Source organism: Chroicocephalus ridibundus, chromosome 1, assembly GCF_963924245.1.
Source record: "Chroicocephalus ridibundus chromosome 1, bChrRid1.1, whole genome shotgun sequence".
NCBI classification, from domain to species: Eukaryota; Metazoa; Chordata; class Aves; order Charadriiformes; family Laridae; genus Chroicocephalus; species Chroicocephalus ridibundus.
This window is the reverse complement of record NC_086284.1, coordinates 11946488-11962839: the sequence shown is the minus strand read 5'-3', so window position 1 is coordinate 11962839 and position 16352 is coordinate 11946488. Positions and strand designations below refer to the sequence as shown.

General features: G+C 50.3%; 2 protein-coding genes across 2 annotated transcripts; both read left to right on the top strand.

Annotated features, from left to right (window-relative positions):
• The first annotated feature begins 3458 nt into the window (after positions 1-3458).
• Positions 3459-14591, top strand: LOC134515812 (olfactory receptor 52K2-like). Its single transcript, XM_063335262.1, has 2 exons — positions 3459-3630; positions 12311-14591. Exon 2 carries the CDS (start codon positions 12430-12432, stop codon positions 13432-13434), a length of 1005 nt encoding a protein of 334 aa, XP_063191332.1. The 5' UTR covers positions 3459-3630; positions 12311-12429; the 3' UTR covers positions 13435-14591.
• Positions 6446-7444, top strand: LOC134515775 (olfactory receptor 52K2-like). Its single transcript, XM_063335120.1, is given in 1 exon segment — positions 6446-7444. A coding segment is annotated over 1 exon segment (999 nt).
• Positions 14592-16352: the final 1761 nt, after the last annotated feature.

Sequence of the window (16352 nt, the reverse complement as noted above, 5' to 3'; positions counted from 1 at the left end):
CATGATCACCATTGTTCAGATATGAAATTCTTTGGTGCTTATTTGATTCAAGACATGTCTCCTTCCCTGGAGCAGGTGGAGGAGGCAGCAGGAGGGCTCCCAGCGCCGTGAGGCTGGCGCAGTCCTGGCAGCCTCTTCCAAGGCTGTCTCTGATTCTCCCGGACCCCCTGAGGGCTCTTCTGGGGGGCTCTGCCAGCTGTGCAGAGAGGCACAACCACAGCTGGAGAGCGGATCCCAGGTGAGGAAGACTTCTGGTTTGACCCAGCACAGGCGCTCTTATGAGTTCTCAGGTTAAACTAACTAAAAATCATGCATCATCAGAAATCAAGCTAGGTTTCCATCCCTCAGCAGATCGGGATTTACATCAGGGCTTGGTTCAGACCTTTGCTTTCTTCCCCCCTTGCACAACTCCTGCAGCAGACTCCCTGGGATGACTCACCAGATTCCTGACCAAGCTGTTAGTAAGCAACAGCTCCTCTTCTCCAAGGACCTCTGGCTCTCCAGCCTGCTGAACAGACTTCAGAAGCTGCCCTGCAGCTGGGGGGTTTGTAGCCAAGTTGTGTCCTGGGAGGTTTCACAAACCAGTGGGCAATCTTGTGTCATTCTCCCTCTCTCATCTTCAGCTTCAGAAGACCAGGATTAACTCTTGCCTCTCAGAGCTGGAGGAAACCCTCACTGCAGAAGAAGGAAGGCAGGGAATGATTTCCGTTCTACCTAAGCTGCTGGCCAGTGTCCCAGCAGACTTTCCCTGTCTCTTTTTACAAAACTCAAGCAATTAATTACTGCCAGCATCTCTGGGAGGCCCATCCAACCACCCCAAGTACCTGGCATTCCCTGAAATTTCTTCTCTAGCTCTACCAGAGGTCTCATCCTGCTGGGTGTGCTTCCCCCACCTTCTGCTCTCAGTCACAGCACTGCGAGCGAGGTGCAGAGACCCCAAGTAGGGTAAAGGATGCAGTAATCACAAAGCAGTGTTCAGAGGGCAAGGTGCTTCACTGGTTCACCTCTGCGTTATCAAAAGCAAGCCTCCACTCAGGTCTTCTTGTTCCTTTTTGCACTGTGATGATGACGAGAGGCCTCAGAGCAGAAAAGCCACCCCATTTCAGGCACACAGATGCGATATCTTTGCTTGCAAAGGATGGGAACCATCTGTTGGATTATGCAATGGGACTGTGTCCGGAGCACCAGGCTGCCTGGCAGGTCCACATCTGGCTCACATGCTGAGGGAGTCCTGGTGTGAGACTGCAGCTAGGCAGGGCTTTCTGAAGAGGTCCTTTTGAAACGGATGCTGGGTGCCCACCCCAGGTGCTCCCCATCTGTTCTGGTCTCTCCCCATCTCTGCAGTAAGATGTCCCTCGTCCCTTGAGGGCCAGGTCAGACTTCGGAGTGGGAGAGAAGCTATCACTTGGCTGTGGAGACCCTGAGACAGGACCCTGTTTGTGGTAGGGCAGGACCCAGAGATGGCTTCCCACCACACCAATGTCTCACCAATGTCTCCATTCCCTCTGATGCTGCAAGAGCTGCTGAAATGATTCTGTGATATCACACATCAAGGCAGCCCCGCGTGCCACATTAGAAGCAGGCTGAAAATAAGTTGAATGCCCAAAGCCGCCTTTGAACCATATGTTGAGAAACATGGGTGCAGGGAAAGCCCAACTGGTGGAAATCCACATCTGAAAGCAAAACATGTCTCCACGGGTGCATGGCCAGGAACAGCACATGCAAGAAGCGGGGACCAAAAAACAGACCGAGGAAGCAAGGAGTTTCTATGGGGAGCAAAACAGTTTCGACCTGGGGATTTTCACCTAATTTAATTTATGACCAACTAACATACACTTTTGATAATTAATTCATGCAATGTGGAGAAAAAAATAATTTAAAAAACATTTAGGGAAACGCCATTCCTCCCTCTGCCCCTGATTTTTCATCACTCCAACATCTCTTCTCCTCTGTCCTAGTCTCATGTTGTCCCCATGCATTGCACTCCAGCCCTCCCAGCCCCTTTGGTGGGGTGGCAATGGAGCAGGAGGTCTGGATCAGTGCATGGTGGTTTCCTTCTGCTGGTCCTTTGTCCTTACTTGCTCTCTCTGCACCAGCTGTGGATCACCCATGACCCCTTAGGGCTGTCCCTCCCCCTGCCTGGGTCACCTCCTTCTAAGAACATCTCCAGCCATGCCGTCTATTTGTCTGCAGCCAAAATCCCAGCAGAAGCTACAAGGCTCCTTAAACTGGGCTTCTCTTTCTCTCCTTGTCTTCCAGTCTCTGCAGATTTCTACTAGTTTGGTTGCTTTCTTTTGAAGGACCGGTAGCCCGAGGGGCCAGCACACCCGTAAGTCATTGCTCTTTGTGGCATGTTTGTAGTCGCCAGACTGAAACAGCTGAAAAACTGACATTGATGCCAGCCGCGGGGATTCTCTGAATGGCTTCCTGCCCTCCTTCCCCAGCACTCCTCTCCCTAAATACCATACTGATGGCCTGTGGTTCACGCATGACCTCCACCCTCAGAGACTGCAAGGACAGGGAATACCTAAATTAGGTCCAAAGCATCAACACTCATTTACAAAGCATTCACTGAAATTCATGGAAGCTTCAGGATCCTCGGGTGAAAGGTGACTTTAAAATTGTACAGCCCCAAGAATCCCGGCTGTTCCCTTGTGCCCCAGAAGGATTGCTGTAACACTGGATCCAGATCCAAAGCCAGTTTTACACTGACAGGATTAAGCCTGAAGGACACATGCACTGTTGTGTGTGTACCAGGAGAAGACCTAGTCATGTCCAGAGGGATATTTGCCCACCCAGCGATAAAATCTTCCTGCTTTGTGGATCAAAGATCTGTTTGGCACTGCTTAATGCTGAGACAGACATAACTCATGCAGTGGGAAAGAGGAGTGTTTAAACTTTTAAACTTTTAAACTTGTTTAAAAGACGTTGTTATTCCTGGTTATTCCCAGGCAGCAACTTCTCCTCCATGATGATTAGTGTCTCTGAAGTCCCAGCAGTGAGTGATTAGGGTGATCAGGTTCCTCAAGGCATATAGATCGTTCCATGCAGGTCCTTTTGGTAGGTTGAGGAGTTGCTTGGCTGTGTGAGAGAGAAGCAGTACTTGCAGGTGATGTAGGTACAGCCAGGGTCACATTCAAATCCTCCAGGTGAGCTGGGTAGATGTTTTGGGGTTTTTTTTTTTATTCGATCTGGTTTTATGCCAGTATTTTTAAGCATAGTGCCAAGGTCTGAGCCAAGTTCAAATCTTAGCCAAAATGAAGTGAATATAAACAAATCTATCCAGAAAAGCTTCTATGCAGATATGCCAAGTGGACTTTGTCTCTTATTGAGTTAATGAGCTACTTCATTACTGCCAGATATCCCACATTAAGTGAATATTGTGGTAGAGAACTGCTAGTCATAGACCTGCAACCTCATGCTTCCTTGCATAAGTTAATTACAACAGTGCTAATTACTTGGCTGCAAGCTGCTCCTTGGTTAAATCGACTTCAAACCAGCTGTAGAGACATAGGTGTAACGTCTGCTAACCCGGTCATCTGGGAAGACCTGCAAGTACCTGGTCATAGCTCTAGTCTTCTCCTTTTTGCTTGCTCAAACCTGAAGAGGATGGCAAACACCGCGAGGAAGGTAATCATTTGTTCTTTATGGAAAGGACAGAAGTCATGAGCTCCAGTGAGATACAGGCTTGGTGCTAGGAAAATGCTCTGAAACGGGTGATTTGGGGAAAGTTTCTGCAACAGGAGATCAGGTCGTGCATGTATCTATCAGAGATTACTTTTGATCTTATACTGGGGAAGGGGTATGGACCGGATCACTGCTCTTGCCCTCTTAAAACCCCAAATTCAAGGGATCTTTGTTTCGGGCTACCAGGAGTGCTGGGAGGCCATTAGCACAGTCAGATCGGCGTGTGGTTGCAAAAGAAGTTGACTAAATGTTTTTCACAGGCTCAGACTGCGTGGCTGGTAGATTTACAACGTCCGAGAATGATACAAAATGTTAAGTGCGTCAAATCTGGTAAATTTAACTATTATTCCTTAGCAGCAGAGAGGCAGAGCTGACACAAATGAGAGAGGAATGAGCTAAAATCTCGGCTTCAAGTACCAGGATCTATTCGCTCCTCACGAAGTCAGGGAAGCATTGCCGGTATGCTAGCAATCAAAGATTTCAACTCCTTTTGCGTTTCGTTCAATACTGAGCATCTCATCCTCTGAGGGTATTTTAATCTGTTTCACTGATTAGAAGTAAATTACAATAAGTTTGCAACAAATCTAATGGGGTACAGCAAGCCAGGTCAAGGTGCCTGGTAATGTCCCCCATTTCTAGAAAAACTTCCGGATTTTGACTGCTGCAATGAGCAAAACTAGCCGCTTTACAAGTTACTAAACTACTTAATTGCAGACAATAAAATTCTATCAGCTTTTCATGCCAAGGAAACACGAAGAAAATGCTCAGAAATTTGTCAACAGACCTGACAGTGCTGCTCCGCGTGAGCAGCAAGAAGTCTGAAAGTGCTGCTCCCATCCCTGTTCTTGCATGTACAACGCAAAAATAGCCAAAATAAGAGCAACATCTTCCTAGCGTGGCATTTGCATGTAGGCTGCCGCTGCAGTCGTTCTTGGGGAGTTGGTGGTAGAAGCGAGAGGTCCACGCAGGGCTGGGCTGGAGAGGGTGAGATGAAGGAACAGCTCGTCCAGGTGCGATGCTCCGTGCAGGGCTGGGACCTGGCACTCGACGTCTGTCCCCCTCTGTGTGTTCAGGGTCCGGAGGCAACTATGCATGAAATGTAGAGGACGGCAGGTGTAACGTGGATGAAACCAAAGTACAGTGGGGACCCTTTGCGTGACCCAAATGGGCTGGTCAGAGAGACTGAGCTAAAGAGGTTTCTTCCTTGGCATTTCACGTGTTTACGAGCACCCAAGAAATCGGCCCCTGCTGAGGGAACTGAACCGGCACGGCCCTGTGAACAGACATGAAAAGGACCCAGGAAAAACTGAGTCTGATGCTTGTTGAATAGCATTAACAATCTTGATAGCTTTATTACCCAAGATGAAGTACAGGTAACGCTGCCCAGAACAGTACATGGGATTTGTAGATCAATTACCTCTGACAGAGAGGAGGGAGGGAGTATCTGCTTTTTTTTTCCAGGCACAGGATTACAGGATCTCAGATGTGTTTGCCCTTTCCAGATAAATAATTCTGGCACGAGACGCATTTCCTGCTGGACTGGCTTGTGCCAGCTGTGGCTCTGCCTCCCTGAATTTATAGCCGAGGTAGCTGACTACACTGCAAACAGGGTCCTCTTTGCAATAAACTATTATAAATAACGTTGTCTTGGCAGCCTTTTCACAATATTGGCTTTGCAGCATTTGGCCTTACATTACAAATAGCAGTCAGTGAGTAGAAACAGCCTGAAATGCCTGTTGGTTTCTGTCACGTGGAGGACTCGGAGCGGTTTGAGGAGAGATGAAACTATTTAGAGGTCAAGGAAGTCAAATGTCTGGAAAGCCAAGGAGATGAAGTCTTGCCCTTTGGTATGTTGGGGAAAACAGAGGGTAGGAGTGCCTGAGAAACATGCATCTAATTCCCATATTGCCAGCGGGCTAATTTAACCCTTCTGTGCCTCTTTTTCCCCTGGTAAAACAGGGACAACTCACAGGACTCCTTTCTTTTGGCAAGGGCTTGAGGATAAGGAGGTACAGGCTCTGTGGGAGGGTCAGCACTGGAAGGGACCAGCGCTGCAGCCTCAGGACAGTTTTGGCCATGACACTGGATTTCCTTCCTAATGCGGGAGTCAGGGATCCTGTAGGTGGGATGCCCGTTCAGAGAGGGACTCCAGCAAGATGGTTTGGGTATAGGGTCCAGCAGGGACAGCCCAACAGCTGACAGCGCTGGCCTGAAGCAGGGCACGCAGCTGTGGGATGCACGGGGTCAGTGCTCTGCTTTCCTGGGCGTCGTTTCTCACAGCAAAAATGCTCTGGGCAACAAACGTCAATGTTGCACATATACGTTTGCTGCAGTCTCCCAAGGTGAGAATCAGATGGGGCAGACCAGCCCGGGAGAGGTTGTGTTTTACACCTGCAGAGGTGTGTGGGTGACCAGAATCCTGCTGAGCTGCATCCTCAAAGTATTCTGGATCTTTTCCCTTCTCCCATCTCAGATTTTTGTACTGATGGCAACTAAATGTACTCAACTTCTAGTTTGTAACTCCCAAACTATGGCATGGAGGGGTGGGGACAACAGCCAGAGGCCAGCCCGGCATGGGAGGAGAAGTAAGATAACTCCCATATGTTTGGACTAAGACCATGCGTGTTTGCATCTTGCCAATGATGGGACTTGAGTGTACCTGGATAAGAGGCAGAAGGACCTGAGCACAGGTCTGTGTGCCTGAGAAGTGGATGGAGTCCATTGCAGTGCTTGCTACAGCTCTTTCTCCTCCCTGTCTATGCCACCTGTTCCTGTGGCTTCCCTTCCAGCCCTGCAGCAGTGCCTCATGTCCTACACAAATCACTCCAGTCCTTTGTCCTTCATCCTGACAGGCATCCCTGGGCTGGAGGATGCTCAGTTCTGGATTGCCTTCCCATTCTGCACCATGTACTTCATGGCAGTGCTGGGGAACATCACACTCCTCCTAGTGAATAGAATGGACCCAAGCCTGCACTTGCCCATGTTTTACTTCCTCTCCATGCTGGCTGCCATTGACCTTGTGCTCACCACTTCCACCGTGCCCAAACTCCCAAGCGTCTTCTGGTTCCAATCCCATGAGATCGTCTTTGAGGGTTGTGTGGCCCAGACGATCTTCATCTATGGCCTCTACACGGTGGAGTCGGGGGTCCTGCTCACCATGGCCTTCAACCGATACTTGGCTGTCTGCAAGCCCCTGCACTACTCCACCATCCTGATTGGCCCCACCATTGCCAAGCTGGGTTTGGCTGCTGTGGTGAATGGCATGGCCATCATCACCCCTCTGATGTACATGGTGACCAGCCTGTCCTACTGCGGCATCTGTGTCATGCACCATTCCTACTGCAAGCACGTGTCAGTGGTGAAGCTGGCCTGTTAGGACACCTGGCCCAACAGCACCTACAGCATCACGGCTGCCACCACCATGGTGGGCTTAGACTCCATCCTCATCGCTGTCTCCTATGTGCTGATCCTGAGGGAGGTCATAGGCCTCTCCTCCAGAGAGGCTCGTCTGAAGACCTATGGCACTTGTGGCTCCCACGTCGGTGTCATCCTGCCCTTCTACACGCCTGGGCTCTTCTCCTTCTACAGTCAGTGCTGGGGACAGAGGATCCCTGCACATCTCCACATCCTGAGAGCTGACCTCTACCTGCTGGTCCCTCCCATGCTCAACCCACTCATCTACAGGATAAGGACCAAGCCGGTCCAGGAGCAGGTGCTGAGCCTGTTCTGTCAGAAAGGGATCCAGCCCAGGTCCTGACCCCAGCCTATTGCTAATGCCAGGGGGAAGGAATAGTGTTTGGACCAGAAAACAATGGCAGCATGTTTGGTGAGCAAAGAAAAAGCTTTAAAAGCTGTCTCCTGGAAAAGTGGGATGATATCTTCATCGTCTTGGATGAAGCCTGAAAGCTGGAGGCACCATGGAAAATTTGACTGGTGAAACATTATTTTTAGAAAGTGAATTCTGCATTCCTTTTCAGAGTGGAAAAATAAATTGTGTTTAATTGTATCTGTATCTGTGGTCACCCTCAGATCTGTATCCCCTCATGACTCTCCTCTTCATCTCAGCTCTTGATAAAAGACTGCTACCACTTTCGAAATGCAATTCTTTTCGTGGATTCGTCCTCCCTATGCACCTTTTCCATCCAATCCGTAACTCTCCATTTATTCACTTACTAGTTTTTAGCAGTTGCCTGATTTTGGTGCTTGGCTATGAGGGGGGAGTGTGGGCTGTCCGTATGCACATTTACGCGTGCACACTCATCCAGATGTTGGCCTAAATAGGTTTTGTTTTCCTCCCAATCCTGTCTTGAAACCTTACCGAAGTATTTGCAGCAATCATAAAAACCCTGCTCACTTGAGAACAGGGTCTACAGGTCACACCGAAACACTCCCGTGTCGCACAAGGATTTGTTCCTTTCGTATTAGACACACCAGCCATGAAATGTTCTACAAAAATTTTTTCCAATATTTTAATGAGACTCCCTAACTTTCTGTGTTGCAGTGTCTCTTCCCTAAGCATATAGACACCTGTAAGGGGATTTTGAGAAGCTCCAGTTTTCCATAAATCTTCACTTGTCTCTGAACTCCTGTGAGATCCTGCTCCTGGGGTTTGGGCATTTTAGCAAACTGGCTCTTCTCTTTGGAAACCGTGTAATTCTACACGTGTCGCACTGCATGGGGGTAACACATCGCTCCTTCCCCTGAACTATCGCTCGGGTGCAGCGTTGTGTTTAGGGAGAGCAGGAGTTGTTTGCAATGGGCTGCACGGAGCAGTTGGAGAGTGCAATGGCACGAGTCTCCTTCACTTTCTGCAGATCTCCTTATGCAAAGGACAGGGTGTAAACTAAGAAAAAAAAAAGCCTGCGGGGCTGTTGTAGGATGGTCACCTCTGAGCACTGGAGGCAGTGAGCGGGAGTGTGGATTAAAGTAGGGGAGCAGAGAACGGGGACTAAGCTCCTCTGGTTCGCTTCAGCAAACCTGACCTGACTTTAACTATGATGAAAACTCATCTCCTAACATCACATACTGACCTACCATCCCAGCTCTCCTTGTGCCTTCATCCCATGGAAATCAGGGCACAGGAATTCCCTGAGTCTGGTCTCTAAAGGAGACCTATAAAGGTCCTGCGTGGATCCTGCCCTGAACAAGAGAGGAAAGGAGAGCACTGCAAAGAGCTGTGGTGACCACCAAACTCAAATTGGTGGGTATAAACTCAATTCTTTTGGTGTCTACTGACACTGCTGCCTTTGGGTGCCCTCTGGATTACACAGTCGTATCCCCCACCATGACGACCTCCTTTGGGAACAGTACAGTCTACACAATGCCCAACAATTAAAAAACAGCACAGATCCTCCTGCCTGACTCGAAGACCAGACTCTTCCAACCTGGATCTTGTAGTCATGGTTCAAGTTGGGGCTGGAAATTGCCAGTGCTCAGTGCACTGCCTGGAGCCTGCCAGGCAGCAGATTTATTCCCCAGTTACAGTGTGTGCCTCCACTGCCGTTGCCTGATGCTGCCCAGGTAGGACGCAGTGCTCCCAGTATCACCCAACCTTCCCCTTCCCGGGGGTCACCCAGCCAAGCTTGGTGCGGCTCTTCTCATCCCCTTCAGGGAAGCAACCCACTGCTTTCAGCAGCCACTCAGTGACAGCCCTCTTTGGTCAAGGGGGTTTCAACAGCAAACCCTGGGTTTGCAAATGAAGGAGACTTAGGCAAAATTAGGTCAAAGTGGCCAGAATTGGTCTGCCCCATGATTTCTATCTAGCTGTGCTCTTTCTGCTGTTGCCTTAGAGGATGCAAAGCACAAGTGTGGGATGGGGCATCCCTCTCCTGACTGTGGCCTCTGAGAGCATGGAGATAGCCAGGAGCTCCATCTCATGGTCATGCAGTCATGGAAGGAGACCCAGACCTCATTCACATCTGGAAAGATTCAGCGTCTGGAAAAGAGGGAGCTGGCAATGCCAAGCTCAGGGACCTGTGTTTGGAAGGGTGGAGGGTCAATGGATGAGGAAGAGTTCAGGCTACTGCAAGGGTTATAAGCACTCTAGGGGATTAGCAACAACATCTTCTCAATTAATCAAACCAAATTAGGAGGGTAGTCAGTAAATGAGCAGGTCATCTGCACACGGGTGTGTGTATTGACTCATTTCTTGAGCCATGAGACAGACACACCAGGGATTCCTCTCAGCAAACCTATAAATGCTGCCACCGCTGAAAGGTGCTGTGTCAGAGAAGGAGGCGACATATCTGGTTGGGAGCAGGGCTGGGCAGTGTCACTCTGGCAGGGGCTGGGTGAGTTGGGTCACCGGTTGGCTTCTCTTGACAAGTCTGCGGCAGCAAGGCAGGTAGGCCATCCATGGGTGCACGGATTTTAAATAGAAGCAGCACAAGAGGATTTGATGCTGCAGCCTTTTCTTTATAAACTTAAAAAATATATCTATTACAAAAGAGGGGGGAAAAAAAAGAAAAAAAGAAAAAGTGAAGAGTCTGGAAAAGGCCTCGTGACCCTCTCTGGTCCCATGATGCTTGACCACATCCTCCACCAAAAAAAAGCACCATGAATTTTGAAAAAAATCTTAGGCAACCTTGGCTTCCTGCAACAGAAAATTCTCAGACCAGCTTGCACATTGCCATCTCAGGGAGTTTGCTTTACAACTGAATAAATTTAAGGGTAGGCTTTATCCCCAGGCGCATAGCTTTTACTCGCCTCCATTCTGTTTGCTTGTTTTCAGGAATGGGAACGCGTGGGCAGGGGGAGTGGGGAGGGAATGCGTGTGTTTGGTTTTTGAAGTTGTTTCTGCAGTCACTCCATGGACCACCTTCGGAAGTCTTACAGAACAGATATGAACAAAACCTGATCCCATCTGGCAGCCTTGTCAATACAAGGTGGCTGTACCAGGGCCATCCCTAACAGATAGTTGTCCTGCTTGGTCTTCTGCAAAAATGGAGCGTCAGTCTCCGTGGGCACTGCAGCTCTATTTTCATAAGTGCATTGCTATCTTTACCATCGGAGAAATTTTCTTTAAGCCTAGACTGAATTTCTCCTACTCTTGCTGGGATTTAGGCGCCTGACTTGGCCTTTCCCAGGACATGTAGGACAATTGTTCCCTTCCACTTCACTGTAGCCTTTAATGTGCTTCAAGGCTCTTCTCAAGATCATCCCCCAGCTGAGACAGTCCCCTCAGCTCTCCAGCTAAGCTTCCTCCTTATTTCTGAACTCCCTCTGCCATTATTTTCACTAAAAAGTGCCTGCCACAGTGCATTTAGGTCTGCAGACCTCCAGCTGAGTCCTTCACCCCTGCCTTTCATGGTCATCCTACCTGAGGGTGTTCCACTGAACAAGCAATTCTGAGAGTATGATTTGCTGAGAAACTTCACTTTGATCTGCTAACATGTTTTATAAATGACAAGAAAGCAAGCAAAGATTTTTTCCTGGGAAGATCTACCCTTGATAACGTGATGCTTTCTGGACATGTCACACTCTGCAAGGTTCTGCTGGAAAATAGCAATTAATCTGGCTGAGAGAGGGGCTGCATCCCTGGGAAAGAGAAGCCCCAATGCTTCTCTTTCCCGAAGTGAAGGTGGTGTGGGCAACTGGACCTCCCAAGTGTGGGAGTATTGAAGCCACACATGAAGTGGAGCTCTTTTAAGAGTGGTCTTGGGCAAACTGGTGCATCACCCAAGACGCCTTTGTGAGACCTCCACTGTGTGACTCTAACCAGGCACGGGCAAGAAAGATGCTTTAAAGGAAGGTGTAAAGAGGAAAACTGTGTGGGTGAGTAGGAGCAGCGCTCTGGTCTTGTGTAAGGGGACAAAGGAGCAGAGACTCTTTTGCTTAGCAAACAAACCCAGCCTGAGCTGGGTTGTGTGGCTTTATAGATACACTGGGCTGCAAATGCCAGGGAGGGAAAAGCATAATCAGATTTAATTTCAGAGGTGGTAGAAACTGGAGGGGAACACACTGGCAGAGAAAAGCAGAGGTAATTTCCCAGCTGTTGCAGCAGGGTGGACAGTTGGAGCTGTTTTCCAGAGGATGCATGAAAGCAAAATACACTAGGATGTTGACTATCTGTTCTCCTGGGTAAGATAAGCTGTCACACCTAAAGCAATGGGCACTCGGCTCTGTGATCCAGAAAGTCCTTTTCAGCTTCATCGTTCTAGATACAGAGCAAGACAAATGGGAGACGAAGATGGGAAATCAAATAGTCAGTGTTGATGAAGGCGTTAAAAAATTCTCCTGCAGAATTTCCATCAACTGAGGTTTACTCACTTCCACGTCTCATGGTGGCATGTGGGGGAAGAACAAGGATTTGACTAACTCTTCTCTGCCTGTTTTGGTATAGGAACTATGGGTCCTCAGATGACACTAGCAAATGTTAGGTTCATGAGAAAGGGAAGGGATTATTTCACAAAAGGTGCTGTTAGTTTGTGAAACTCCTTGCTAAAGGACTGTGTGGGTGCTAAGATTTTGCAAGGAAGAGGCTAGATGGGTTTCTGGGGTGGGGTTAATTAAAATGGAAAAACCACATCCAGTCCAGGATGTCCCTGAGCTTCAAATTGTTGGTAGCTGGGAAAGCAGTAGCAGAAGTGTCATGGTACATTTCCTTTCTCATATTCTTCCCTAGGGGTTTGCTTTTGATGCTGGACATAGGATCGGAGGCTGGATGGACCTTTGGTGTGGCCCAGGGTATGGCTGTCCTTGTGTGCCTGGGCTCTCCTCACTCAGGCTCCTGCAGTGACCACCATGCCCCTCTCATGTCCCACCAACATCTCGCTGTCGGAGCTGCACCTGACAGGCATCCCGGGGCTGCAACACCTGCACCACTGGATCTCCATCCCCTTCTGCATCATGTACCTCATCACGCTGGCTGGGAACAGCATCCTCCTGTGCTTGATAAAGGCTGATCCCACCCTGCACCTGCCCATGTTCCTCTTCCTGTCCATGCTGGCTGTCATTGACCTGGTGATGTCCACCTCCATCACCCCCAAAATGCTGAGCATCTTCTGGTTTCATTCCACTGCCATCAGCCTGGATGCTTGTCTTACCCAGATGTACTTTGTTCACGCTTTCTCTGTGATGGAGTCGGGGTTGCTGGTGGCGATGGCCTTTGACCGCTACGTGGCCATTTGCAATCCACTGCGGTACTTGTCCATCCTCACCAGCCCCGTTGTGGCTACCATTGGCTTGGCTACCTTATTCAGGGCTGTGGTTTTCATGAGCCCCCTCACCTTCCAGATCCGCCACCTGCCTCTTTGCAGCCCGGCAGTCGTGGACCACTTGTACTGCGAGCACATGGCCGTGCTCAAACTGGCCTGTGGGGACGCTGCCTTCAGCAACACCTACAGCCTCTCTGTCTCCACCTACGTGGGCAGCTTTGACTCACTGCTCATCGCCCTCTCGTACCTGCTCATCCTCCGAGCTGTGCTCAGTCTCTCCTCCCCACAAGCCCGCAAAAAAGCCTTTAGCACCTGCAGCTCCCACCTCTGCGTCATGGCCCTCTTCTACATCCCTGGGCTGCTCTCCATGTACATGGAAAGCTACCACCAGGAGCTCCCACCCCACATCCAGGTCCTGTTGGCTAATATCTACCTCCTCATCCCACCGGCATTCAACCCCCTGATCTACGGCATCAGGACAAAGCAGATTCGTGATGGAGCACGCAGGGCCATCTCCCGGAGGAGACCCATAGCAGGAGGGGTTGGGCCTGGCCTTCAGGGCACAGGGCTGAGAGTCAAGTCCATTCCCTAGAATGGCCAAAAGACGTGCTGGATCTTGGCGTGGCTCTCAGCGTACTTTCAAAGCTGCAGGTGCCCCAGGAAATGTTGGCACCCACTGAACTCAGGTCAGCACCAAGGGCTTCAGCTGGTTGTTCTCCTGGCTGTCCCTAGCACAAGGCAGTGACGTTGGCACAGCACCTCTGGGTGCTCCAGTTCCCTCAGATCTCCCAGTATAAATGAGGATTGCAGCCACCACCTGACCTTGTTCTGGCAAAATGCCCTAGTGCAGCTGAACCACAGGAAATAGCTGTTTCCTTAACATATCACTTTATGTGCAGGGGAGCTGTGCCAAGAGAGGTAAGGGACATGGGGTCACAGGACTGTGGGATAACTCAGGCTGCAAGGGACCTCAGGAGGCCTCTAGTGCAACCTCCTGCTCAAAGCAGGGTGACCTATGAGATTGCTGAGAACATCCCCTCCCTCTCAGTGGAGGTCTGTCAGCCCTGGGGAGCAGGTACCCACAGACGGTCACCACTGTCCTGAGCGCACAAACACAGCACACACTTTATCTGTCTCTCACCACACTCAATCACCTGAACACCTCTCTGGCTCTCCCCTCCGTCTGTCCCCCACCCCTACAGCGGGGCTACACCAGAGCATCCATTCAGTAGCATCCGGTTGCCATCTCCTTGACGACTTCTTCATGCTGTAACAGGTGAAGTCGCCCCGGTGGAAGTGGCAGTCGGTCCCTCTGAGCAGGAGAAGTGCGGTGGAGGCCAGCACAGACAGCTGAGGTGCCCGCTGGCCTCTGGGCATTGCTGCACCTCTGCCCTGCGCAGGGGCATTTCTCCACCAGCCCTCTCCATGCACCGTGGAACTGGTTTTACCTGGGACAGAGTTAATTTTCGTCATTGTACGGGGCTATATTTTGGACTTGTGATGAAAGCAGTGTTGATGGTAACACACTGATGTTTTAGCCACTGCTGAGCAGGGCTTGCACAGCATCATGATCTTTCCTGCTCCTCATTCTTCCCCACCAGTGAGTAGCTTTGGGGTGCACAAGGAGCTGGGAGGGATCACAGCCAGGACAACTGACCCCGACTGACTGAAAGGATGTCCCAGACCACATGGCATCACGCTTAGCAATAAAAAATGGGAGGGAGGTTTTCCAGGGCTGACATTGCTCGGGGACTGGCTGGAAATTGGTTGGCTGGTGCAGAGCAATTAGATTTTTTTGCATCGCTTCTTTTTCTGGGTTTTATTTTCCTTTGTTGTTGTTGGCTTTTGTTTGGGTTTTTTTTTCCTTTTTAATTATTAAACTATCTTTATCACAATTCATGAGTTTTCACAGTTTTATTCTTCTGATTCTCTCCCCCACCCCACTGTGGAGGGGATGGGGGTGAGCGAGCAGCTGTGTGGGGCTGAGCTGCCCACAGGGGCTAAACCAGGACAGCCGTGGATGCCATCCTCCTGCAGGGACCTGGCGCCGAGGCTGTTGGGTTGTGTGATTAGAGATTCGCCTCCATAAACCCAAAGGATCAGAGGAATGTGGCAGGCAGGGGAACCCCAAAATCCCCCTCAGAGACAGCAGAGCCCCCAGCCCGGCTGCTCCCCAGAAGGATGCTCAGCCCATAGCCAGGTGTGAGACCTCCAAGTTGGGAGGGGGTAGTGGGTCCAATGGCAGTGGGTCTCCCTCCGTACAAACTGACACGGGGTACTGCCTATAGTGGGGCGGGGGGCACAGTCGGGGCGCTTTGGGACTTTGCAATTCTCATGATGGGACATTTCCGGGAGGAACCAAATGCTGTGAATGGGAGGGATCAGGGTGGATTGGGGGCAGACAAGTGTGGGAAAACAGAGGGATAAGGGGATGAAAGGGTCCGGTCACATGTAAATAAGCTGTTGGTCAACATGACAGTCTGTGCATGCTTCTGTCTTCTCATTAAACTCCATTTCTAACAACAACCCTGGGTGAGGGCCCCCTAACCTGTGTGAGCACCGAGGGCTGAGCACCAGCCGCTGGAGTGGAGACCATGGACCATAGGGGCCCACGAATCCAGGGCGCCAGCAGCTGGAGAGGCTGGGGTGGGTACGTACATCAGCGTGCAATCACACATGGAATCACAGAATAATAGGGGTTGGAAGGGACGTCTGGAGATCAACCATCAAACATCAAGCAGGACCACGCCGTGAGTAAGCTGAGGTTTGGGAGTCAGGTGTCAGCGAGGCTGTAGGTCTGGGCTGGACGCTGGAGAGCCCAGAGGGTTTGAGCTGCTGCTGGAGGCACCAGGGAGGTCTGAGCTACACTGCTGCAGAGTCCATGGGGTTGGCTACTGGTGATGCCATAGGACTCAGCCAGCTCCTGGAGAGGGCTGTTCGCCTCTGTGTATGTGGATGAGGCAACTGGGGAGACCAGGGACCCAGGGCCAGCTACTGGGTAGACTGAGGGTCTAAGCACAGCTGCCAGAGGGACCCACGTCGTACATATGTACATACAATTTCCTCTAAAAGCATTTATCCTAATCAGCCAGAGAGGAGAACAGGATCAGGCCATTGATGCTGTTTGTGTTTGTGTGTGTGTTTTCAGTCTGTGTTGTCCTGCGTGGCTGACTGGTCTCCGCTTGCAGACAACCTGGGGCAAGGTCTGTGTTTGCACCCTCTGGTCCAGATCAGCAGCCAGGAATCTCCTGGGCGCAAAAGCAATAAACACACTGACACGTTATGACGTGACAGGCTCCAAAGTGTGTGAAGAGCATGGGGGACCTTCCCTTGGGAAGAAGGGCTTGCTTTGGGCGTACTGAAACCTCCTGATCTGCCATTGAGACATATCAACCAGAGAAGCGGACTTGAAGAAAAACAGCCTAAATCTAAGAGTTTTTCTTGAAAGCATGCTCCCTACCTGCAATCTAACACAGTATCCCTGCCTGGGCGCATAGCCTGACCACTGAA

Bases quoted from the DNA above. Each gene is read 5' to 3' on its own strand.
- LOC134515812 (XM_063335262.1), top strand. From the start codon at position 12,430: ATGCCCCTCTCATGTCCCACCAACATCTCGCTGTCGGAGCTGCACCTG.